Source organism: Dryobates pubescens, chromosome 29 (genome assembly GCF_014839835.1).
Source record: "Dryobates pubescens isolate bDryPub1 chromosome 29, bDryPub1.pri, whole genome shotgun sequence".
Taxonomy (NCBI): Eukaryota; Metazoa; Chordata; class Aves; order Piciformes; family Picidae; genus Dryobates; species Dryobates pubescens.
The window spans coordinates 13080564-13104103 of NC_071640.1; the positions used below are offsets into that span (position 1 = coordinate 13080564).

General features: G+C 62.5%; 1 protein-coding gene across 1 annotated transcript; it reads right to left on the bottom strand.

The window, feature by feature from the left end:
* Positions 1 to 886: 886 nt before the first annotated feature.
* Positions 887 to 23540, bottom strand: NOXA1 (NADPH oxidase activator 1). Its single transcript, XM_054174528.1, has 15 exons — positions 23328 to 23540; positions 19661 to 19743; positions 18059 to 18167; positions 13537 to 13671; positions 12528 to 12635; positions 11349 to 11408; positions 10344 to 10381; positions 9512 to 9647; positions 7668 to 7721; positions 6177 to 6246; positions 5969 to 6024; positions 4314 to 4486; positions 1386 to 1491; positions 1192 to 1315; positions 887 to 1020 (listed from the first exon to the last, which is right to left on the bottom strand). The coding sequence occupies exons 1-15, from the start codon at positions 23499 to 23501 to the stop codon at positions 923 to 925; spliced, it is 1524 nt and encodes a 507-aa protein (XP_054030503.1). The 5' UTR covers positions 23502 to 23540; the 3' UTR covers positions 887 to 922.

Sequence of the window (23540 nt, forward strand, 5' to 3'; positions counted from 1 at the left end):
AGGACACTGGCAGCTGGCTTCCAACTTACTCAGCAGCAGGACACAGGTGGGAGCTGGTCTCAGAGCTGCCAGCTCTGGCTCAGGGTTTATCTTCTGTTCAAGTCACAGAGCCCAGCTTTGTCAGACACCAACCCCACAGCAGGTTCCAGCTCCAGGCACTTGAGGGTTTTATTTTGCTCAGCAGAGCCCCAGCCCAGCTCAGCTGCAGGAGTTGGGCACTTCAGTGCCTCCAGCTCCAGCCCCCAGCCCAGCCCCACGCTCCCCAGCTCCTCCAAAGCTCAGGGCTGTGCCCACAGCTCCCCTCTGTGCTGCAGGACCCCTGCCCACACAGCATCCAGGCTGAGGAGTGGGCAGAGCCCTCTGGCTGTGGCAGGTCCATGGGGCACTTGCTGTGGGCCACGACCCCTGGCAGTCCTCACCAAGTGCTACCCCATGTGCAGAAGCCTTCTGCTGCTGGAGACAAGGACATGTGAGCCAAGGGCCTGGGGAGCAGGGCTCTGCCTCCTGCTCCCAGGGGGCTCTGCCTCCTGCTCCCAGGGGGCTCTGCCTCCTGCTCCCAGGGGGCTCTGCTGGGCTTCCTTAGAGCCAGGTTCAGCCTCTCCAGCCCCAGCCTGAACAGCAAGGGAGAAGAGATGAACCTCCTGCCACCCAGCAGCCCGAACCCCTGAGCTCTGAGCTGCCACAAGGCCATTCCCCACAGCCAGGCACCAGGCTCCCCCTGCCCTCCCTGGGCACATCTGTGGCAGCAGAGGCACAGAGGTATGCCAGCTCAGATGGCTGCTGGACTGACCCCGTGGCACCTGGGAGGGGGCACATCTCCTGGCCAGGGTCAGCAGCCTCCTGGCTGCGGCCTGAGGAGCTGGGGCTGGTGTGTGCCAGCCCTGGGAGCTGCTGGGGCTGGGCAGCAGCAGGCTCCTGCTCGCTACAGGGAGGCAGCACCACAGCTGGTCTGGGTGGCAAAGCACTTGGGGAAGATGCCAGTCCTGCCCTTGCAGCGTCCCTCCAGCCACTCCTCGTTCACTGGGGACACAGGAGGAGCAGGCTGAGCCCTCGGGGAGAGGCCTCCTGGCTGGGATTCCCCTCTGGGCAACACCCAGCCCTGGCCTCTCCCTGCTGGGGGTGAGGCTGAGGCAGGACGGGGGGAGGCCCTCTGCTGCCCCAGCACAAGCCTGCAGACAGCACTGGGGCTACCTTCAGAGAGGACATCCAGCAGGTCTCCCTTGCTGAACTCCAGGTCCCCTGGGCCCTGGGCAGGGTAAGGGTGCTGGGCCAGCATCCTGTAGAGGACAGGCCTGGCCGAGGGGGCGGCCGAGTCCTGCAGGAGGAAGGCAGTGTGGGGGCTGCACAGCCAGGCAGAGCTTGGGGCCCCAGCCCAGCCCACGTACCTGGCAGCAGAGTGCCAGGCTGCCCTCTGCCAGCTGCTGCCACAGCCCCTCCAGATCCTCCTGCCCGGCCAGCGTGCCCAGCTCCCGGCCAGCCGTGCGCCTGTAGCTGCGGGGGGCAGGGCAGCAGCTCAGAGCCTGGCCCCCTGACGCCTTCAGCCTGCCAGGACCCTGTGCCAGCCAGCCCTGAGCTTGCTGCCATGCACCACGCCACGGGGGGGGCACTGCTGGGGGTGACTGTCCCCTGCCCACACGCTTCAACCCCCTGCCCACACCGAGTGCCCCCAGGGCTGCACAGGCAGGGGGCCGGGGCCAGCTCCCAGGCTGCCTGCACTGCTGCAGGTGCACCTCCAACACCGAGCAGGATGAAGCCCAACACACAGCAGCTGCAGCTGCAGCTTCCCTCTCTGGTCCCCATTCCCCCACCATGGCACCCAGGGGCCTGGGGAAGATCCTCCAAGGGCCACGCAGCACAAGTGCCCTCCAGCCAGAGGCCCTGGGAGGCCAGGCCTGGGGGTGGGCTGTGCTCAGCCCTGCTGCAGCCCTGCTGCAGCCCTGCTGCGCTGCTCTGGCCACAGCAAACTGCTCCCAGGAGGGCAGACACAGCTCCAGGGCTCAGCCCCACACCCCTCAGCCTCCCTTCCCCCCAGGGCTCAGCCCCACACCCCTCAGCCTCCCCTGCCCCCAGGGCTCAGCCCCACACCCCTCAGCCTCCCTTCCCCCAGGGCTCAGCCCCACACCCCTCAGCCTCCCTTCCCCCCAGGGCTCAGCCCCACACCTCTCAGCCTCCCCTGCCCCCAGGGCTCAGCCCCACACCCCTCAGCCTCCCCTGCCCCCAGGGCTCAGCCCCACACCCCTCAGCCTCCCTTCCCCCCAGGGCTCAGCCCCACACCCCTCAGCCTCCCTTCCCCCCAGGGCTCAGCCCCACACCCCCCTCAGCCTCCCCTGCCCCCAGGGCTCAGCCCCACACCCCTCAGCCTCCCTTCCCCCCAGGGCTCAGCCCCACACCCCCCTCAGCCTCCCCTGCCCCCAGGGCTCAGCCCCACACCCCTCAGCCTCCCTTCCCCCCAGGGCTCAGCCCCACACCCACCTCAGCCTCCCCTGCCCCCAGGGCTCAGCCCCACACCCCTCAGCCTCCCCTGCCCCCAGGGCTCAGCCCCACACCCCTCAGCCTCCCCTGCCCCCAGGGCTCAGCCCCACACCCCTCAGCCTCCCCTGCCCCAGGGCTCAGCCCCACACCCCTCAGCCTCCCCTGCCCCAGGGCTCAGCCCCACACCCACCTCAGCCTCCCCTACCCCCAGGACTCAGCCCCACACCCACCTCAGCCTCCCCTGCTCCACATCCTAGGGCTCAGCCCCACACCCCTCAGCCTCCCCTGCCCCCAGGGCTCAGCCCCACACCCCTCAGCCTCCCCTGCCCCCAGGGCTCAGCCCCACACCCCCCTCAGCCTCCCCTGCCCCCAGGGCTCAGCCCCACACCCCCCTCAGCCTCCCCTGCCCCCAGGGCTCAGCCCCACACCCCTCAGCCTCCCCTGCCCCCAGGGCTCAGCCCCACACCTCTCAGCCTCCCCTGCCCCCAGGGCTCAGCCCCACACCCCTCAGCCTCCCCTGCCCCCAGGGCTCAGCCCCACACCCCTCAGCCTCCCCTGCCCCCAGGGCTCAGCCCCACACCCCTCAGCCTCCCTTCCCCCCAGGGCTCAGCCCCACACCCCTCAGCCTCCCCTGCCCCCAGGGCTCAGCCCCACACCCACCTCAGCCTCCCCTGCCCCAGGGCTCAGCCCCACACCCCTCAGCCTCCCCTGCCCCCAGGACTCAGCCCCACACCCCTCAGCCTCCCCTGCCCCAGGGCTCAGCCCCACACCCCTCAGCCTCCCCTGCCCCCAGGGCTCAGCCCCACACCCACCTCAGCCTCCCCTGCCCCAGGGCTCAGCCCCACACCCCTCAGCCTCCCCTGCCCCCAGGACTCAGCCCCACACCCCTCAGCCTCCCCTGCCCCAGGGCTCAGCCCCACACCCCTCAGCCTCCCCTGCCCCCAGGACTCAGCCCCACACCCCTCAGCCTCCCCTGCCCCAGGGCTCAGCCCCACACCCACCTCAGCCTCCCCTGCCCCAGGGCTCAGCCCCACACCCCTCAGCCTCCCCTGCCCCAGGACTCAGCTCCACACCCCTCAGCCTCCCCTGCCCCAGGGCTCAGCCCCACACCCCTCAGCCTCCCCTGCCCCCAGGACTCAGCCCCACACCCCTCAGCCTCCCCTGCCCCAGGGCTCAGCCCCACACCCACCTCAGCCTCCCCTGCCCCCAGGGCTCAGCCCCACACCCACCTCAGCCTCCCCTGCCCCCAGGGCTCAGCCCCACACCCACCTCAGCCTCCCCTGCCCCCAGGGCTCAGCCCCACACCCCTCAGCCTCCCCTGCCCCCAGGGCTCAGCCTGCCCTGCCCCCAGCCCCACACCCCTCAGCCTCCCCTGCCCCCAGGGCTCAGCCTGCCCTGCCCCCAGCCCCACACCCCTCAGCCTGCCCTGCCCCCAGCCCCACAGACCTCAGCCTGCCCTGCCCCCAGCCCCACACCCCTCAGCCTGCCCTGCCCCCAGCCCCACACCCCTCAGCCTGCCCTGCCCCCAGCCCCACAGACCTCAGCCTGCCCTGCCCCCAGCCCCACACCCCTCAGCCTGCCCTGCCCCCAGCCCCACAGACCTCAGCCTGCCCTGCCCCCAGCCCCACACCCCTCAGCCTCCCCTGCCCCCAGGGCTCAGCCTGCCCTGCCCCCAGCCCCACACCCCTCAGCCTGCCCTGCCCCCAGCCCCACAGACCTCAGCCTGCCCTGCCCCCAGCCCCACAGACCTCAGCCTGCCCTGCCCCCAGCCCCACACCCCTCAGCCTCCCCTGCCCCCAGCCCCACAGACCTCAGCCTGCCCTGCCCCCAGCCCCACAGACCTCAGCCTGCCAGTCTCTGCCTGCTGGCCGAAGCGCTCCCGCAGCAGCCTGCGCAGCTCTGCCACGGAGGGCACCTGCCCTGCCCTCAGCACCAGGCTGCACTCACAGTGAGCTCTCAGCACCACAGGTCTCTCCATGCTGGCTGAAGCTTCTCCATGGGCTGCTGGGACCTGCTGAGCCGGGTGGGACCACAGCCTGGGCAGTCAGCACTGTCCCCTCCAGAGGGGTGAGTGCCCCCCCGGGGCTCAGCGCTGCCCTGGGCTGGCAGAGCAGCATCAAGCTGCAGCCCTGAGCTTCAGGGGAGCTGCAGAAACACAGCCTGGGCAGAACACCCCCATGGAGCAGCACAGCCTGGCTGCCCACCTGTTGGAGAGCAGCTCTGAGGAGGGGAGAAGGAGCTGGCAGCCCTGGCAGGCAACAGGATGCCCAGGAGCCACCAGTGTGCCCTCATGGCCAACAAGGCCAATGCCAGCCTGGGCTGCATTGAGTGCAGCAAGTCAAAGGAGGTTCTCTTCCCTCTCTGCTCTGGCCTGGTGAGGCCCCATGTGGAATGCTGTGTCTGGGCTCCACAGCTCAAGGGCAAAGAACTACTGGAGAGAGTCCAGCACAGGGCCACTGAGATGCTGGGGGCACTTTAACAGAGGCTGAGAGCTGGGGCTGCTGAGCCTGGAGGAGCCTGAGGGGAGGCCTGGTCAGGGCAGGAAGGTGAGGCCAGCCTCTTCTCAGTGGTCCCCAGTGACAGGACAAGAGGTGTTGGGCACAAACCCCAACACAGGAAGATGAGGAGGAATTTCTTCCCTGTGGGGGTGGCAGAGCCCTGGAGCAGGCTGCCCAGGGAGGTGCTGCAGTCTCCCTCTCTGGAGACACTGCAGACCTGCCTGGACACTGTGGTGCTGTGAGAGCTGCCCTGGGTGATCCTGCTCTGGATGCTCTCCAGAGGTCCCTTCCCATCCCTCCCCCTGTGGGTTCAGATCTTCCTCTCAGGACCCAGCAAACCTCTTTCTGGGTCTGATGGCTCAGCTGCCTCCCAACCCCAAGCTGTGTGAGCACAGCTCCTCCAGCCAGCTGCAGAGGAGCAGCTAAGTGCCTGTGCTCTGCTGCCTTCTCTGAAGTACAGCTGACCAAAAACTGGCTCCAAAAGGCCTGCAAGGAGAGGTGGCAAAGGGAGCAGAGCTGCTGGCACTGCACAGAGGTGCTGCCCCCAAGCAGCAGTTTCAGCTCCCTCACACCCAGGCTGCACCAGAGGACATCACCCCAGGAGAAGGCAAACCTGAATGACCTGTGAGCTGACAGGGGCAGGAGGTGGCACCCAGGAGGAGAGGAGAGGCCCCAGCAGGGGCTCCAGGGCCAGCTCTCTCCTGCAGGGTGGGCTGTAAAGTGTGTGCCTGAGAACAGAGCCGGGCCTGGGGCTGCTGGCACGTGGGAGGGTGGCAAAAGGGCACTGCCCTGGTGAGCCCCAGCCTGGGGCTGCTCACACTGCCTGGTTACCAGCTTGGGAGGGGCAGAGGAAAGACACATGGAAGCCTCTCCTTGGAAGGGGACAGGGGGCAGAGGAGCAGCTCAGGGATTTTGGAGGACCTGGGCCAGGGCTCTTGCATTCTTCACAGCCCTGCCCCCTTGAGGCTGTGCCAGCCCCAGCTTGTGAGACCCTTTACCTCGGCCCCTTGAGCACCAGCACTGTCTGCAGAGGCATCTTCTCCCCCAGCAGGCTCTGCAGACCAAGACAAGGGCAGGGGAACAGCATCTGCAGTCAGCAGAGGCCTTGGCAGCCCTTCTGCAAGCCCCTAGCACAGGGCAGCCACGACTGCAGTGACCCCCCTGAGGCAGGGGGGCTCACATGGAGCCCCTGGCCCGGGGCACTACCTGGCTTCCGATCCGCTGGCAGCCGGCTGGGAGGCAGCTGGGCAGGAGGGAGAGGGAGCCCAGGGGTGACCTGCAGCAGAACAGCAGAGCAGTGAGCAGGGCACAGCAGGCTGGCAGGCAGCTGGGCAGGAGGGAGGGGGAGCCCAGGGGTGACCTGCAGCAGAACAGCAGAGCAGTGAGCAGGGCACAGCAGGCTGGCAGGCAGCTGGGCAGGAGGGAGGGGGAGCCCAGGGGTGACCTGCAGCAGAACAGCAGAGCAGTGAGCAGGGCACAGCAGGCTGGGAGAGCAGCTGGGCAGGAGGGAGGGGGAACCCAGGGGTGACCTGCAGCAGAACAGCAGAGCAGGGAGCAGGGCACAGCAGGCTGGCAGGCAGCTGGGCAGGAGGGAGGGGAGCCCAGGGGTGACCTGCAGCAGAACAGCAGAGCAGGCAGCAGGGCACAGCAGGCTGGGAGAGCAGCTGGGCAGGAGGGAGGGGGAGCCCAGGGGTGACCTGCAGCAGAACAGCAGAGCAGGCAGCAGGGCAGAGCAGGCTGGGAGAGCAGCTGGTGAGCACAGCAGCAGGCACACACCTCTGGGTGCCCCAGGGACAGGCCCAGGCAGGGCAGCTCCCTGCATGGCTGGGGGAGGTGCAGCACTCGGGGGTGGCCTCTGCAGCTCTTTGCTGCAGGCAGCATGGGAAGCTTGCTGGGACTCTCCCTCGACCTCCTGCCCCTTGCTGGGCTGGTGCTGGAGGCTGCTCATGCTCCACTGAGGCCTCACCCCACGGCCTGCCAGCTCCCCTAGCCGAGCCTGGGGCACCCTCAGGGCCACAGCCCTGGAGCAAGCATCCAGGTGTGTGCTGTGCTCAGGGCCTCATTCCTCATGGGAAGGGAAAAAAGCCATCAGGACAAGCAGGTGCTGCTCCCACAGACCCAGGGCTCTGGGCTCAGCTGGACAGGGACTGGGCTCATGTGTGGCTGTGCCCAGGGGGCAGAGGGGAGGGGAGGGATGGCTCCCTCGCTCAGAGGTGAGGCTTTGGGGCTGGAGGCAAAGAGCAGTGCCTGCTGCAGCCCCAGTGCAGGAGGTGAGCTGCTCTCACCCTGCTGGGCTGGAACAGCCCTGCCCAGCCTGGTGGCACCCACAGCATGGCAGCAGCACACAGCCCAGGCTCTCAAACCCATCCCTGTGTTGTGCTGCAGCGGGCCAGGGGAGCTGTGGCAGCTGCTCCTCTCTGTGTGCTGCAGCAGCCCCCAGCAAATGAGAGGTGACAGCTTGGGAGGCAAAGCAGCACCGTGCTGGGCTGCAAGGCCAAAGCCTTGATGTGTACCAGAAGATCAGCACTGCCCTGCTCTGAACCCTCCTGCTGCCCCTGCCCAGGAGCAGCTGGGCTCCAGCCAAGGGCCCTCAGTGTTTCACAGCCTGTGGCTCTCACACAGTTCTGCTGCCCTGTGATAACCAAATGCCCCCAAAGCATCTCCTGGGCCCCCTCCCAGCCCTGCTGCAAGGCTCACCCAGGGATCCATCTCAGAGGCAGGCTCCAGGAGAGAGCTTGGGATGTGCAGCTTCTGAGGACACAAAGCAGAGCAGGGTGAGACTGCCCCAGCCCCCCCAGCCCCATTTCTGTCTGCCCTGCCCTGTGGCACAGCCCTGCTTGAGAAAGCAGCAAGGAGCAGTGCTCAGTGTTGCCCACCCTTTGCCTCTGTGTTTCACCCTGGTGAGCACTGCCCTGGGGAGTGTTTCACCCCCAGAGCATTGCCCCTCCTGCTCCAGCAGCTCACTGGGGGCTTTTTGCTGCTCCTGTGAGGAATCTCTGGGGCTCTTCTGGAAGCAGAAGATACCTGCCCTGGCCCTGCCCAACCCAGGCCTGCCCTGGCCCTGCCCAACCCAGGCCTGCCCTGGCCCTTGTAAGCCACATGAGAAATGGCTTCTGCCAACCAAGGCCTCTCCATGCTGCCATGGTTCTCTTTCTGTCCAAGCTGCTTACCCTGCAGCTCCCAGCCTGCAGCAAGAGCTCAGATTTGCTGGGCTTTAACTCCTCAGATCTTCTCCAGAGCCATTACTAAACCCTGGATGCCCAGCTGAGACCTTCCCACAGCTAATCTAAGAGGTAAGGAGCAGGAGTGCCAGGAGTGGTGTCCCCCAGGGTCCAGGGTTACTGCCTTTATCAGTGACCTGGGCACTGAGGCACCCTCAGGAATTACTGTCTGCAGGTGGCACCAGGCTGGGTGGCTGTGTCCATAGGGAAGCTTCACAGCAGGGTCTGGGCAGGTGAGAGCCATGGCCAAGGCTCACTGGGTGAAGCTCAACAAGGCCAAGGGCCAGGGCCTGCCCCTGGGTCACAACAACCCCATGGGGAGCTCCAGACCTGGGGGATGTGTGGTTGGAAAGCTGCAGCTGGGAGAGGGCCCTGGGGGTGCTGGTTGGCAGTCACTGAGCAGGAGCCAACAGTGCCCAGGGGCCAAGAAAGCCAAAGGCCTCCTGCTTGGGTCAGCAACAGGGTGGGCAGCAGGGCCAGGAGGTGACCATCCCCCTGTGCTCAGCACTGGGATTTGAGGCCACCCCTGGAGGGCTGTGCTCAGCTCTGGGCCCTCCCTGCAGGAAGGACCCTGAGGGGCTGGAGCCTGTCCAGAGCAGGGCAGCCAGGCTGGAGAAGGGCCTGGAGCCCCTGGGCTAGAGGAGGGCTGAGGGAGCTGGGGGTGTTGAGGCTGGAGAAGAGGAGGCTGAGGGAGACCTCACTGCTCTCTGCAGCTCCCTGAAGGGAGGTTGGAGTGAGGAGGGGGCAGCCTCTGCTCCTTGGTGCCAAGGGCCAGGAGCAGAGGCAATGGTTCCAAGCTGCAGCAGTCCCCTGCTCAGGCTGGAGCTCAGGAAAGATTTCTGCCCTGGAAGGGATCTCAGCCATTGGCAGAGGCTGCCCAGGGCAGTGCTGCAGTGCCCACCCCTGGGGGGGTTCCACAGCTGTGGGCCTGGGGCTCAGGGCCAGGGTTTGGTGCTGAGCCTGCAGTGCTGGGTCAGGGGCTGGGCTGGGCGAGCCTGGAGGGCTCTGCTGTGCTGCTGTCTCCTTGGCTCCACTGGAGCTCCCAGGTGACAAACACTGCTCTACACTGCACTGTCCCTGGTGAGGGCTGGTGTCCTCAGTAGATTCCTGCCCCAAAACATGCCCTACAGAGGTGAATGGCAGAAAGTGTCAGGGAACTCCACGGGCAGCAGCCAGGCAGTGGAAATGAGCTGCTGAACTCCTCCTCTGCCTGCAGTGCTACAGGTAGGCTGCCAAGGGATGTGCCCAGAGGGCTGCAGCAAGCTCCTGTGGTCTCTGCTGGTGGGGCTGGGCTGGGCTGGGCTCCCCCTGCTTCCTTACCTGCCCATGGTGGATGGCTGTGGCCCAGCCATCTGCTCCCCTCTGCAGCACAAACACCAAGCTCCCTGCTCTCAGCCCTGGAGAGCCCTCAGGGCAGTACTGGGACTCCACTCGACAGTAGCTCTCCTCACTGTCCCTGCAAAGGAAGGTGACAGCAGCTCCCCTGACCCTGCAGCTCTGACCCAGAGCACTGCACCCAGCCCAGCTGCCAGGCTCCAGATGCTGGCAAACTGTGGCTTCCATTGCTGCTCTTTGGTCCACCTGGGACCAGAGGAGCTTGGCAAACACTGGCTGCCCAAATGCCACTGCCCCACTCCCACTGTACTGAGGAGCACTCTGCAGATCACAGCAGCTGTTGAGCTCAGCCCTGCAGCCCTGCTGGTTCAGCATCACCAAAGCAATCACATCCATGTCTGGTGAAGCAAGGCTGACTCTGGCTCACAACAGCATCACTGGGAGGGAGAATCCAGAAGCCTTGTCCTGGGAACCAGCACAGGACAACTGAGCCTCCCCTGCCACAGCCCTGGGCAGGTCCCACAGCCCTGGGCAGGTCCCACAGCCCCTCTCTGCTCCCACTCCCCAGCCATGGCACGACCCCTGCCTGCCTCCCAGCTCCTGCAGCCTGCACCAGGGCCTCAGGTGGGAGGTGCTGGGGACCTGCAGTGCCTTTGGCAGCCACAGGATCCTGGGCACCTTTGTCATTCACTCCACCCCGGTGAGGAGGGGGTGTGGGCCCACAGAGCCTTCTGAGCAAGGCCTCAGAGAAGAGAGCAAGACCTCCTGGAGAGAGATGGTGAGAGCAGAGGCAGGGCAAGGGGGGCTGGGCACTTACCGCAGAGCATCGGCGCTGGCTTCGGAGCAGCCCTGCCTCTGTGGGAGGAACAGCAGCTCAGAGCTGCACCTGGGGCTGCAGCACTGCCACCTCCCAGTGCCCACCCTGCTGCTTTGCTTTGGCTTCTGACCAGCCCTGTCACACCACAGCAGAAGGCTGCAGCTCTGCACCTGACTAGGATGCAGCTTCTCTTTCTTTATCCCACCAGGAAGTGACTAAGAAAATCCTCTCCCCTCCTCTGGGTCCTCAGGAGCTCAGCTGACAGTGCAAGGCAAACTTCTGTGCTGGCAAACTTCCTGGAGTGTGCTGGGCAGAACAAAGCCTGCACTGCTACTCTGACATGGCAGAGAGACTACAGGTGAGAGCTGGAGGTGCTGGAAGGTGTCCAGAGCAGGGCCACGAGGAGGAGCAGAGGGCTGGAGCTGCTCTGCTCTGGAGACAGCCTGAGAGTTGGGGTTGTGCAGGCTGGAGAGGAGAAGGCTCCCAGGAGAGCTCATTGTGGCCTTCCAGGATCTGAAGGGGGCTGCAAGAAAGCTGGGGAAGGACTTTGGAGGGTGTCAGGGAGGGATAGGGCTGGGGGGGATGGAGCAAAACTAGAAGTGGGGAGATTAAGATTGGATGTCAGGAAGAAGTTGTTTCCCATGAGGGTGGTGAGAGCCTGGCACAGGCTGCCCAGGGAGGTGGTGGAAGCCTCCTGGCTGGAGGTGTTTGCAGCCAGGCTGGAGGTGGCTGTGAGCAACCTGCTGCGGTGTGAGGTGTCCCTGGCCATGGCAGGGGGGTTGGGGCTGGCTGATCCTTGAGGTCCCTTCCAGCCCTGACAGCTCTGTGACTGTAAAATGCATCTTCAAAGGGCTGGAGGCTCACATCACGTTCCAAGGGCCCCATGGATCTAGTCTGGTACTGTACTTCTTCCACAGTGTTCTTACCCTGGTGGTGCTGGGATCCAGGCCCTGCCTGGAGCTCTGTGGCAGCTCACTCCTGCACTGGCAGCTCTCTCCTGCTTACCTGGAAGCGCAGCGGCTCGAAGCCGAAGTACTCATCGTTGGGGACGATGGAGGAGATCACCTGCCAAAGCAAGCACCCAGCCCAGGCTGCATGCAGGCTCTCCACCCAGGCTTGTCTGCTCACACCCACTGCCTCCTGACCTCCCAAGGCATAAGGCAGAGCCATGCACAGAGTGCCAAGCACAGAGCTTGATTCCCAAACAGCTTCAACCATTCCTGTCCCTCCTCCTTCAGCCTTCCCAAGCTTCCTTCAGGAGCGTGGGGATTAGCAACTCTCTCTTTCCTGCTGGAGCTCTCTGGCCTGTGGCAATTCTGCTGCCTGCAATGGTCACAGAGCTCCTATTACAAGAGGGATCTGGAGGTGCTGGAAGGTGTCCAGAGCAGGGCCACAAGGAGGAGCAGAGGGCTGGAGCTGCTCTGCTATGGAGACAGCCTGAGAGAGTTGAGGTTGTGCAGGCTGGAGAGGAGAAGGCTCCCAGGAGACCTTCTGGTGGCCTTCCAGTACCTGAAGGGGGCTACAAGAAGGCCAGGAAGGGACTGCTCAGGCTCTCAGGTAGTGATAGGACTGGGGGGAATGGAATGAAGCTGGAGGTGGGGAGATTCAGGCTGGAGGGGAGGAGGAAGTTCTTCCCCATGAGAGTGGTGAAGCCCTGGGATGGGTTGTCCAGGGAGGTGGTTGGGGCCCTGCCCCTGGAGGTGTTTAAGCCCAGGCTGGATGAGGCTCTGGGCAGCCTGATCTAGTGTGGGGTGTCCCTGCCCATGGCAGGGGGGTTGGGACTGGATGATCCTTGTGGTCCCTTCCAACCCTGACTGATTCTATGATACTAAGCTCTCTGCTCTGTGCCCCAGCATTTGGCTCCCAAGTGCCTGCCTGTCCCACTGGGGAGGCAGCAGTGAGAATGTGGTCCTCTGGGAACATCCCTGTCGGCAACAGGACAACCACAGGGCTCTCCCAGTACCTGCTCAGCGCTGTCAGAGTTAAAGTGACCAAGGCTGGGAAGGGCTCAGCACCAAAGTGTCTTTCTGATAGAAAAGGAGGCAGTTCCAATGGATTTCAGCCTCTGTGCCCCAGCTGCCTGCCCTGGGTGTCCACCAGCAGAGTGATCAGTGAGCAGAGGCAATGCTCTGCAGCTGTCAGAGGGTGGCATGCTCAGCTGCTTAAGGACTGCATGCCTCTTACCTTGGGTTTGCCCAGGAAGTCCTTTGAAGCCAGCTGCTCAACTTCCTTCTTCCGTGGCCTGAAGAGCTCCCTGAGAGGAACCTGCATGGGCTCCAGAGGCAGAGAGTCCTAGGGGAGGGAAACCCCACCCAGGAGGCTTACATCAGGCACAAGAGCAGGGCAAAGCTCATGCAGCTTCTCTGCGCCTGCAGGACCAGCTCCAGGAAGACTCTGGGGCAAAAGGTCGTGGCTGTGAAGCTGAAGTGTCACTCAGGTGACAAGCACAGGCAAAGCAAGAGCTCAGCAGCCAGCACCCAGTGCTGGGTCAAGGACTGACTCCTGGCAGGGGATGGGTGGGAAAGGAGGGTGGTGGAGCAAAGGTTGTTAAAGAAACTCGCAGCCAGTTTTGATGCTTGGCTTCAGCTGCGGCTGTTTGCCCTCTCTGCTCAGTCACCAAGTGCCATGCTCACAGCAAGTGCAAACACTGCACAAACAGGAGGCCAGAGGAGGTTAAAAAAGGGATCACCTCCTGGAAAGGCTCCAAATATGAGAAGGAAGTGCAGGGCTAGCAAAGGAGTGAACCCTCCAAGAGAGACCTGCAGGTACTTCCTGATACCAAGAGTCTGAGAGGAAACCACTGCTTAGAGCCAGCCCTGGAAGCACTTCAGCACTCTCTTGAGCTCCAAATGTGAATGCCACAAACACCTGAGCAGCCACCAACAGTCAATGAGGCCAAAGGGACTCAGAGCACTCAGCCAGTGTCATGAAATGGGGACTCTCCAACCCTGCACCTCAACACTGCCTGAGGCACCCCCAAGCACAGACAGAACTCAGCTCCTGAGCACAGGGGGCTAGAAAAGCAACCTCCTGGTGGAGCATCACATGCAAATGGCTCAGACTTTGTCACCAGGTGACCCAGCAGGGGGCTGGACAAGAAAACCCAAACATACAACACTTGGCACGTTCTTCCCTCCTGTTCCTTCACTTGAGCTCAGAGCACACAGCCAGCAGCTGCCAGGGGTGGCCTTACCTGCACTCGCTCAAGGGCCAGCTCCAGGATTGCAGCTCTGCCCTCAGGTCTCCACACAACAGCCTTCTCCAGGGTGAGCCTGGCCTCCTGCCACTGCTGCAGCTGGCACTGTGCTGCTGCAGTGCTGTACAGCACCTGGGGTGGGCAAGGGGAGACGGCTCAGGGGGCTGAGACCCTGCAGACACCCAACAGGACTCAGGGATCTCAGCCAGGGAACAGGCACCAGGCACTGAAACGGCACAGCACCAGCACCAAGCTGCTTGCCTCTGCCACAGGGAAGGCACTGAGCAGCACAGCAGAGTGGACAGAGGTGAAAGCTGTACCTGCAGGCTAGCTCCTGGGTGTGCTGCAGCTGCTCAAGGCAAGCAGAGGCATAAGGAACAGCAGAGGAAGCTCTGGCATCACACAAGCTCTAATCTTACCCTTCCTGCATCTGATGGAACGAGAGGGAAAGGCCTCAAGCTGCCCCAGGGAAAAGGTCTCAAGCTGCCCCAGGGAAAAGGTCTCAAGCTGTCCCAGGGAAAAGGCCTCAAGCTGTCCCAGGGAAAAGGCCTCAAGCTGCCCCAGGGAAAAGGCCTCAAGCTGCCCCAGGGAAAAGGCCTCAAGCTGTCCCAGGGAAAAGGCCTCAAGCTGTCCCAGGGAAAAGGCCTCAAGCTGCCCCAGGGAAAAGGCCTCAAGCTGTCCCAGGGAAAAGGCCTCAAGCTGCCCCAGGGAAAAGGCCTCAAGCTGCCCCAGGAAAAGGCCTCAAGCTGCCCCAGGGAAAAGGCCTCAAGCTGTCCCAGGGAAAGGCCTCAAGCTGTCCCAGGGAAAAGGCCTCAAGCTGTCCCAGGGAAAGGCCTCAAGCTGTCCCAGAGAAAAGGCCTCAAGCTGTCCCAGGGAAAAGGCCTCAAGCTGTCCCAGGGAAAAGGCCTCAAGCTGTCCCAGGGAAAGGCCTCAAGCTGCCCCAGGGAAAAGGCCTCAAGCTGTCCCAGGGAAAAGGCCTCAAGCTGCCCCAGGGAAAAGGCCTCAAGCTGCCCCAGGGAAAAGGCCTCAAGCTGTCCCAGGGAAAAGGCCTCAAGCTGTCCCAGGGAAAAGGCCTCAAGCTGTCCCAGGGAAAAGGCCTCAAGCTGTCCCAGGAAAAGGCCTCAAGCTGTCCCAGGGAAAAGGCCTCAAGCTGTCCCAGGGAAAAGGCCTCAAGCTGTCCCAGGGAAAAGGCCTCAAGCTGTCCCAGGGAAAGGCCTCAAGCTGCCCCAGGGAAAGGCCTCAAGCTGCCCCAGGGAAAAGGCCTCAAGCTGCCCCAGGGAAAAGGCCTCAAGCTGTCCCAGGGAAAAGGCCTCAAGCTGTCCCAGGGAAAAGGCCTCAAGCTGTCCCAGGGAAAGGCCTCAAGCTGCCCCAGGGAAAAGGCCTCAAGCTGTCCCAGGGAAAAGGCCTCAAGCTGTCCCAGGGAAAAGGCCTCAAGCTGTCCCAGGGAAAGGCCTCAAGCTGCCTCAGGGAAAAGGCCTCAAGCTGTCCCAGGGAAAAGGCCTCAAGCTGTCCCAGGGAAAAGGTCTCAAGCTGCCCCAGGGAAAAGGCCTCAAGCTGTCCCAGGAAAAGGCCTCAAGCTGTCCCAGGGAAAAGGCCTCAAGCTGTCCCAGGGAAAAGGCCTCAAGCTGCCCCAGGGAAAAGGCCTCAAGCTGTCCCAGGGAAAAGGCCTCAAGCTGCCCCAGGGAAAGGCCTCAAGCTGTCCCAGGAAAAGGCCTCAAGCTGTCCCAGGGAAAAGGCCTCAAGCTGTCCCAGGGAAAAGGCCTCAAGCTGTCCCAGGGAAAAGGCCTCAAGCTGTCCCAGGGAAAGGCCTCAAGCTGTCCCAGGGAAAGGCCTCAAGCTGTCCCAGGGAAAGGCCTCAAGCTGTCCCAGGGAAAAGGCCTCAAGCTGCCCCAGGAAAAGGCCTCAAGCTGTCCCAGGGAAAAGGCCTCAAGCTGTCCCAGGGAAAAGGTCTCAAGCTGCCCCAGGGAAAAGGCCTCAAGCTGCCCCAGGGAAAGTTCAGGCTGGGGATTAGAAGAAATTTCTTGACTAAAAGGGCTCTCAAACTCTGGCAGAGGCTGCCCAGGGGGGTGGCTGAATCTCCATCCCTGGAGGTGTTTCAAAGAGGCAGAGCTGTGGTGCTGAGGGCCATGGGGTAGCACCATGGCAGAGTTAGAGAATGGTTGGAGTGGGTGACCTTGAAGGTCTTCTCCAGCTGGAGCCACTCCATGAAAGGCCACAAAGGCTTTTCCTGGGCTTCTTCCTGCACGCAGCTGGGTGCTGGTTTGGCTGTGCAGAGCACCTCTGCCCCCCTGCCACTGCAGAACAACTGCAGTGGAACCATCTCACGCTGCAGTGGGCTGGGAATGTGCCAGCTGCAGCTTGTTACCCTTCTGCAGCACATCAGGGTGCAGGGTGGTGAGGTGGCAGAGGGTGGCAGTAAGGCAGGCTGGGGGGGTGGGAAGCACTGATCTGCTGCTGAATTAAGAGTGGGAAATCTCAGCTCCTCCCTGGCCAGCAGTCAGGCTGTGGAAAAGCTGCAAGGCAGAAGTGTGGCCTAAGAGGGTCACTGTCAGCTTGCTGCCTCAGATGAGGGGGTGAGCAGCCTGGGACTTGCTCTGTGGTACCTGGGTGAAGCAGTGCTGGGCACAGAGCTGCAGCTGCAGGATGCTCTCCTGTATCTCTACTACAGGCAGCAGAAGACTGCTGCTTGGAGGGGGCTTGGGGAATGGCAATCCTGCACACCTGCTGGACACACAGAGATGACCCCTGGCAAGGCAAGGCAAGGCAGCAGCCCTCACTCAGCCCCCAGGTGCTCCAGCCTGGATTTTCAAGCCATGCAGCATCAGTGCCCAGAGCAGCAGGCGAGAGGCTGCGCGTGGGGAGGCCGAGGGCACAGCTCTGCAGCAGGATGTGTCTGTGCCTCTGGAAGAATGAGCTGCAGGCAGGAGTAAGAGGCAAACACAGGAGACTCAGCAGGCAGATCCCAAGCCTGGAGTGCCAGCAGGGTGAGGGCACACACCCTGGCAATGCCTACAGCACGTGGAGTGAGGCATTGTCCATGCATGGAGCTCCTGCCGTGGCCTCCTGCAGCCCTGCCCCTCTCAGAGGGGATTTGCTGCTCCCAGGTGTGAGTGAGCTCAGAGAGGGCAATGCTGTGGCTGTTAAAAACCATGAGGTGCCAAGGACAGCTGCTTCTTGTCAGGTATGAGGTGCAGGAGGAGCCCAGGACTGGTTCCTGGGCAGGCTTGGCTGGAGTCACACAGCTGCTCCTCAGCCCTGCACAAGTGAATTCCATTTACTTCCCTCTGCTTTTCACTGCTGTGTGTGGGCTCAGGATGTGTCCCAGTACAGCACCATTCCTAGGAGCCTTTCACATGACAAACATCACAAAGATTCACCATCAAGTCAGCCTTTGATCTCTCTACAGCTACAGGCTGTAGCAGCCTAACTGCAGGGAAGAGGGTAAAGCGCTGCAGGGTGTCACAGGCCTGCAGCTCAGGGAGCTCAGACACAGAGGCAATGCTGAGGGCAGCTGCTCCAGCTGGCAAGCCAGGCTTCCAGGAACACAACTGCCTTAGAGCCTTCATGTGGCTCTTTGAGCCCAGGTGACCACAAAGCAGAGCTCCAGAGGCAGTGCCCAGGAGCTGCACTGGAAGCTGTCAGCTCTCCATTTCTTCCCACAAATGCTGCTTCCTTTCAAGCCTGGCCACAAAGTTGGTCTCTTCCTCTTATCTTCCTCTCTGCCCCTGTAGGAGGCATCTCTCTTATCTTCTGCTATCTTTACTGTGCAGTTGTGGCCTAGGCATGGGGGTGTAGTATGGCCCTGATGGGGCTTGGGAGAGAGAGAGGAGGAGGGCAGCTTGGGCCTGGCCAGCCTGAACCAGCCTAGCAATGGAGGGGGGGAAGGAAGAGCCCTGGGGCATGAAAGCCTGAACAGGTTGGCCTGGTGTAAAGCAGGTGTGTTCAGCCTGGCCTGGGGACTCCTTTGTATTTCAGATGCTTTGCTGTGCTCAGCACTGTGTCACTGGAGCACTGCAGTTTGTGAGCAGCCTTTCCAGCTCAACTCCCCATCACTACCCAACCCAACTGTGTCAGCCTTACTCCTTTGCCCCTTTTGGAGCAGAGGAGCAAGCTGTCTGCTCATTAAACTATGCCACTTCATTAGGGACCTGTTTTGCTCCCACCTGGCTATACTTTAACCTCTTGTGGCCTGTAGAGCTGAGGAGTTGAGAGAGCTCAGACCTCCTCCACAAGGGGAAGCAGTGCAGAGAGAGGCCACAAGCCCCCACTGCACAGGCTGCTGTGCATCTGCTCTCAACAGTTTCACCTCTCCAGCTGTGCAGCTTGCTAAGCTCTCCAGAGGGCTTTGATGTTTTGTGACTTGTAGGACTGAGGTCTTGAAAACCCCAAAGCAAGCAGGAATTTGTTGCTGTTCTACTGCAGTGCCTTGAAAAGCTCTCTGGTTACCCACACCTACTGCTGAAGACCTGCCCAACATCCCCAGAGAGGGGAAGGGCTGCTGAGCCAGGCTGACTCTTACCTCCCATGCATAGAGGATGTGCCTCAGCCCCAGCTGCTTGTAATCAATGAAGGGATTTTTCCTGAGATGATTGAAGGCCATCTGATAGTCAGAGAGAGCTTCTTCATACCTGCAGGGCAGAGAGCACAGAAGATTCTGAGACTAAAACTGCTGGAGATTCCAAGATCAAAAATCAAGCCAGTAAAGCCCAAGTCTGCAGCCTGGATCAGCAGAGCTGCACTCTGCAGAGAGGTGTGCCCACAGAGCATCCCCTCTGCTCTCCTTGGTGCTGGTCAGCACAGCATGAAGGTGGTGCCTCTCCTCTGGGACTGCCTGGCAGGGGGGACCAGTGGGGTTTGATACCTGACACAGCCACAGTGCCCCTGGGAGAAAAGGTAAAGGACAAAGATGAAGCAATGCTGAGAGCTCCTTGCCCAGCTTGCTGCTGGCACTTCTGTGTCAGCAGATAGCTCAGGGGAGAAGCAGGGGCTGGGCATCAGCATCAGCCTGCTGATGGGGGACAGTCAGTGCTGCAAAGCACTGCAAGCACAACTGCAGAGGAAGTCTAAGGACAGGGAATGAGTCTGGATGTCCACCAGCTGGGCAGTGAGAGCAGAACAGGCTCCCACTGAGGCTGCCCCAGCAGGGAAGGGTCCAGGAAGGGCTGTGCAGAGCTCACCTGAGCAAGAGCCACTGCAATGCAGCCAGCAGAAGCAGCCCAGGTGGATGTGGGAGGGTGGGAGCAGCACCTGAAGGAAGGACCTGTAGGCTGCTGGTGGCTGTCACCTCCTTGGGCAGGAGACAGCTCTGCCAGCTGTGCTGCCCCCCACCTGCTGGCACAGCCTGAGTGCTTGGTGCAGGCTTGCCCTGCTTCTGCTGCCTGCAGCACAGTGCTGGGAGCAGACTGGGGCAGCTCCAGGGTGCTGGCCAGGACCCCACCTCCCCTGGCAGGGCCACAGTGTGTGGCTGTCCAGGGGCCAGCTGTGGGTGCAGGGCTGCTCACTTTGCCTCCCTGCCAGAAAAGAAGAGTGACATTTGGTGGAAATCAAGGTCTGGGGGGGGAAGTAAGAGGGGAGAGGCAGGAGGGGATCTGTAAATCCTCTGAGCAGGATGTCCCTGGGACTTAACCAGTGAGTAATCAATCCCATGGCACTAGTGAAGCTCTCTCAATGCCACCCCAGTGAGACTGGGACCAGGCCACCAAGGCCACTGCCAGCAGAGAGTGAGAGCCAGAAACTGTGGGCAGGCTGCACTGCTAGGAAGGCCAGGCTCAGGTGTGCCAGGTGAGGACCCACTGAGCACTGCAGCTGTGCTTTCATCAGTTCCACAGCAAACCTGACAGGCAACATGAGCTGCTGGCATCCCCACACCCAGGAGGAGCTTTTCACCCCATGGGCATGGGGCAGCACATGGGGCTGCCTTGGGTTTGTGCAGCTTGGATCTTCTCAGCCTCAGCAGAGGTCAGACTCGCTGCCCAGGGACATGATTTACAAGGCCAGACTGCACCTTCTGCACTGCTTGAAGCTGCTGCAGGCAATTAATGTGAGAATCAGTTAGGCTTAGCAAGAAAGGAGGAGTAAAAGGAGAACCCCCAAGCCTGGGGTGGACATGTGCCTCACTCACATTTCCAGCTGCAGGTGGACAAACCCTCTCTGAAAGTAGCCCACAGCCAGGGAGTTGTCCTTCTCCACAGTCCTGTTGAAGGCCTGAGGAGACAAACACAGACACGTGGCAAGGGGCAGTGAGGCTCTCTCTGGTGGTGTCTGGGGGTAGGCACTAAGCACAAAAGCTGGCCCAGGGCTTTGTGAGCAGCTTCCTCTGCATTGAGAACCTGGAGGTGTCAGCTGGTGACAAACTGCCCAGGAGCCAGCAGTGGTCCCTGGCAGCCCAGAGCCAGCTGAGTGCTGAGCTGCAGCCAGAGCAGGGAGAGCAGCAGCACAGGGAGGGGATTCTGCCCCTCTGCTCTGCTCTGCTCAGCCCCCACCTGCAGCACTGCCTCCAGCTCTGGGGCCCCCAGCACAGGAAGGACCTGGAGCTGCTGGAGAGGCTCCAGAGGAGGCCACAGAGATGAGCAGAAGCTGCAGAACCTCCCCTGTGGGGCCAGGCTGGGAGAGTTGGGGCTGTGCAGCCTGGAGAAGAGAAGGCTCCAGGCAGACCTCAGAGCAGCCTTGCAGGACCTGAAGGGCTCCAGGAGAGCTGGGGAGGGACTCTGGCCAAGGGCTGGGAGTGCCAGGCTGAGGAACAATGGCTTTGAGCTGGGAGAGGGGAGACTGAGAGTGGAGAGGAGGAAGGAATCCTTGAGAGTGAGGCTGGGGAGACTCTGGCACAGGCTGCCCAGGGAGGCTGTGGCTGCCTCCTGCCTGGAGGTGTTGAAGGCCAGGCTGGATGAGGCCTTGAGCAAGCTGTGCTGGGGGGAGGGGTCCCTGCCCATGGCAGGGGGCTGGGGCTGGGTGATCCTTGAGGTCCCTTCCAACTCAAACTTCTGTGCTGCTACAGAAATGTTTCTATGGGAAGTGCAGGGCTGTGACCTGGGCCCAGGGGCAGGAGGCAGCTCCCAGTCACCATTCAGATCCTGGCTCTCTCCTTGGCAGATGAGCTGGATAGGAATGAGCTACATTTGCTGCATCCTGCAACATGCAAACTGCGCTGCCTGGAGCAGAGTTTGCCTGGCAGTGGGAGCAGCAGGCCTGGCCAGGCTGGGGAAGGCTGCTTGGTGCAGCCTAGTGCTGACTGTGTGACAGGGTGCAAGGGAGGCAGCTGAAGAGCTCCACACAATACACCTCCAAGCCAACACCACTGGTTCAGCCTCACAGCTAGAGGCAAGAGTTAGCAAAGCTGGCAGCAGCTTGTGGTTGACAGCCTCAAAGCCACACTGCATGGCCAGCAGGAGCAGGGAGGTCATTGTGCCCTGCACTGCTCAGGCCACACCTGGAGTCCTGTGTCCAGTTCTGGGCCCCTCAGGTTAGGAAAGAGGTTGAGCTGCTGGAAGGTGTCCAGAGAAGGGCAAGAAAGCTGGGGAGGGGTCTGGAGCACAGCCCTGGGAGGAGAGGCTGAGGGAGCTGGGGTTGCTTAGCCTGCAGAAGAGGAGGCTCAGGGGAGACCTTCTTGCTCTCTCCAACTGCCTGCAGGGAGGTTGTAGCCAGGAGGGGATTGGGCTCTTCTGCCAGGCACCCAGCACCAGAACAAGAGGACACAGTCTCAAGCTGTGCCAGGGGAGGTTTAGGCTTGGTCTTAGAAAAGTCCTTCCCAGAGAATGGCCATTGGGATGTGCTGCCCAGGGAGGTGGTGGAGTCCCCACCCCTGGAGGTGTTTAAGAAGAGCCTGGATGGGGTGCTTGGTGCCATGGTTGAGTTGATGATCAGTTAGGGGTTGGGTGGGAGGTTGGACTTGATGATCTCTGAGGTCTCTTCCAACCTGGCTGATTCTGTGAGCTAGGAAAACTGCCTCACTGCCTGAGAAAGCCAGGAGCTGTGCTCCCTCCCTCATCAGGGCAGAGGTGGGATGCAGATAGTGACTCAAGCCTGAAAGCTCAGACTTCCCTGCAACTGCCTGGGCAGGGACAGCAGCGCAGGACAGGGAGTGCCGGCACCTCGGGGCTCCTGCCCTGCCTCTGAGAGCACACCTTGCTCTAGCAGCCTGCTGGGCTGGGCTGGGCTGCACAGGAGGGAAAGGAAACACCCAGCTGAGCTGCTTCCCAGTCACTGCCCACCCACCAGGGCTGAAAGCCTCTCCTGGGCACCATCCAGCTGTGCTCTGCTGTTTCTTAGAGCAATTGCCTTGCCTGGGGCTCTCGGGCTCTGCCCCAGTCCTTGCAGCACAGCCTGAGCAGTTTGTGCTGCTTAAGAAATGGTTTGTAAGCATCTCCTCACAGGGCAGCTGGCAGACAGACAGACAGACAGCCAGCCTGCAGACATCTATGGTGCTCTGACAAACAGCCTGCTCCTCAGGGTGCCTCCCTGCCTGCACCAGCACAGGAAGCTGCTCTTAACAGCTGGACTCCATGATCTAAAGGGCTTTCCCAACCTATTCTGTGCCCCTGTGAGCCTCCCCTTCCAAAGGGCAGTGGGTTTCCAGCACAGGGGGTTCTGTTTGGCACTTTCAGGCACTGCAGGGACAGAGCCAGCTGCAGGGCTCCTTGTCCCAGCAGGCTCACACTGATGCCATTGGCTGCACAAGCAGGACACTGAGTTCCAGCATCACTGCCCCAAAGGGGCAACTCAGAATGACAGAGTGGTTTGGGCTGTAAGGGACCATGAAAGGTCATCCAGTTCAACCCTGCTGCTGCAGGCAGGGACACCTTCACTGGAAGGTGATCAAGGCCCCATCCAGCCTGGCCTTCAAAGTTTGCAGGGATGGGACACCCACCACCCCTCTGAGCAACCTGGCTCCGTGTCTCACCACCCTCACAGGGAAGGATTTCTTCCTAATACCTAATCTAAACCTCAAGCCATTACCCTTCTCTCTCCCCATGGCCCCTTCCAGGCACCAAGAAGGTCTCCCTGGAGCCTTCTCCTCTCTAGGCTGCACAACCCCAACTCTCTCAGCCTGGCCTCCCAGCACAGGGCTTCCAGCCCTGCCAGCACTGCTGTGGCCTCCTCTGGCCCTGCTGCAGCAGGTCCCTGGCTGTGCTGTGCTGAGGGCTCCAGAGCTGCCCCAGCACTGCAGGGAGGTCTCAGCAGAGCCCAGCAGAGGGGCAGAATCCCCTCCCTGCCCCTGCTGCCCACCCTGCTGGGGCTCAGCCCAGGCCAGGCTGGGGCTGGGCTGGCAGTGCTGGGTGCTGGCTCCTGCCCAGCTCTGCACCCCCAGGGCTGCTCCCCAGCCTGGATTTGTGTTTGGAACTGCTCTGACCTAGGTGCAGGACCTTGCACCTGGCCTTGCTGAGCGTCACTCGGGCCCTCCCCTCAGGCTGCCCAGGACCCTCTGGATGGATCCCTGCCCTCCGGCACCACTCAGCTCGGTGTCCTCTGCAGACTTGCTGAGGCTGCCTCACCCCCACCGCCCCTGCTCCTGACACGGGCGTTGAACAGCCCCTGCCGGCTGCCGCTCGTCCCCCGCGCCCCGCCGGGCTGAGTCCGTGCCTGTGTCCGTGCCCGTGCCCGTGTTGGTGTCCCCGTCCGTGCCCATGCCCAAGGCTGTGCCCATGCCTGTGCCCATGCCCGTGTCCGTGCCCATGCCCGTGTCTGTGCCCATGTCTGTGCCCCTGCCCTTGTCTGTGCCGGTCCCCGTGTCCCTGCCCCTGCCCGTGTCCGTGCCGGTCCCCGTGGCCGTGCCAGCGCGGCTCCCCGCTCACCCGCAGAGCCTCCCGCGGCCTGCCGGCCAGCAGCTCCACGCAGCCCATGTTGAAGCAGATCCTGGACGGCGGCTCCGGGATGCCGGCGAAGGTGTCCAGCGCCGCGTCCCAGCGGCCGGCGTCGGCCGCCAGCACCCCCTCATGCCAGCGCCGCACCAGCTCCCGGTACGCCATGGCCCTGCCCGCGGCGCCCTGCTCGGGGCACGGCCTCGC

Coding starts and splice junctions, on each gene's coding strand:
- NOXA1 (XM_054174528.1), bottom strand. CDS start 23,501: ATGGCGTACCGGGAGCTGGTGCGGCGCTGGCATGAGGGGGTGCTGGCG. Junction 19,744..23,327: donor GGCCGCGGGAGGCTCTGCGG/GTGAGCGGGGAG, acceptor TTGTCTCCTCAG/GCCTTCAACAGGACTGTGGA. Junction 7,722..9,511: donor CAGCCATCCACCATGGGCAG/GTAAGGAAGCAG, acceptor TTGTGTCCTCAG/AAGCTGCACATCCCAAGCTC.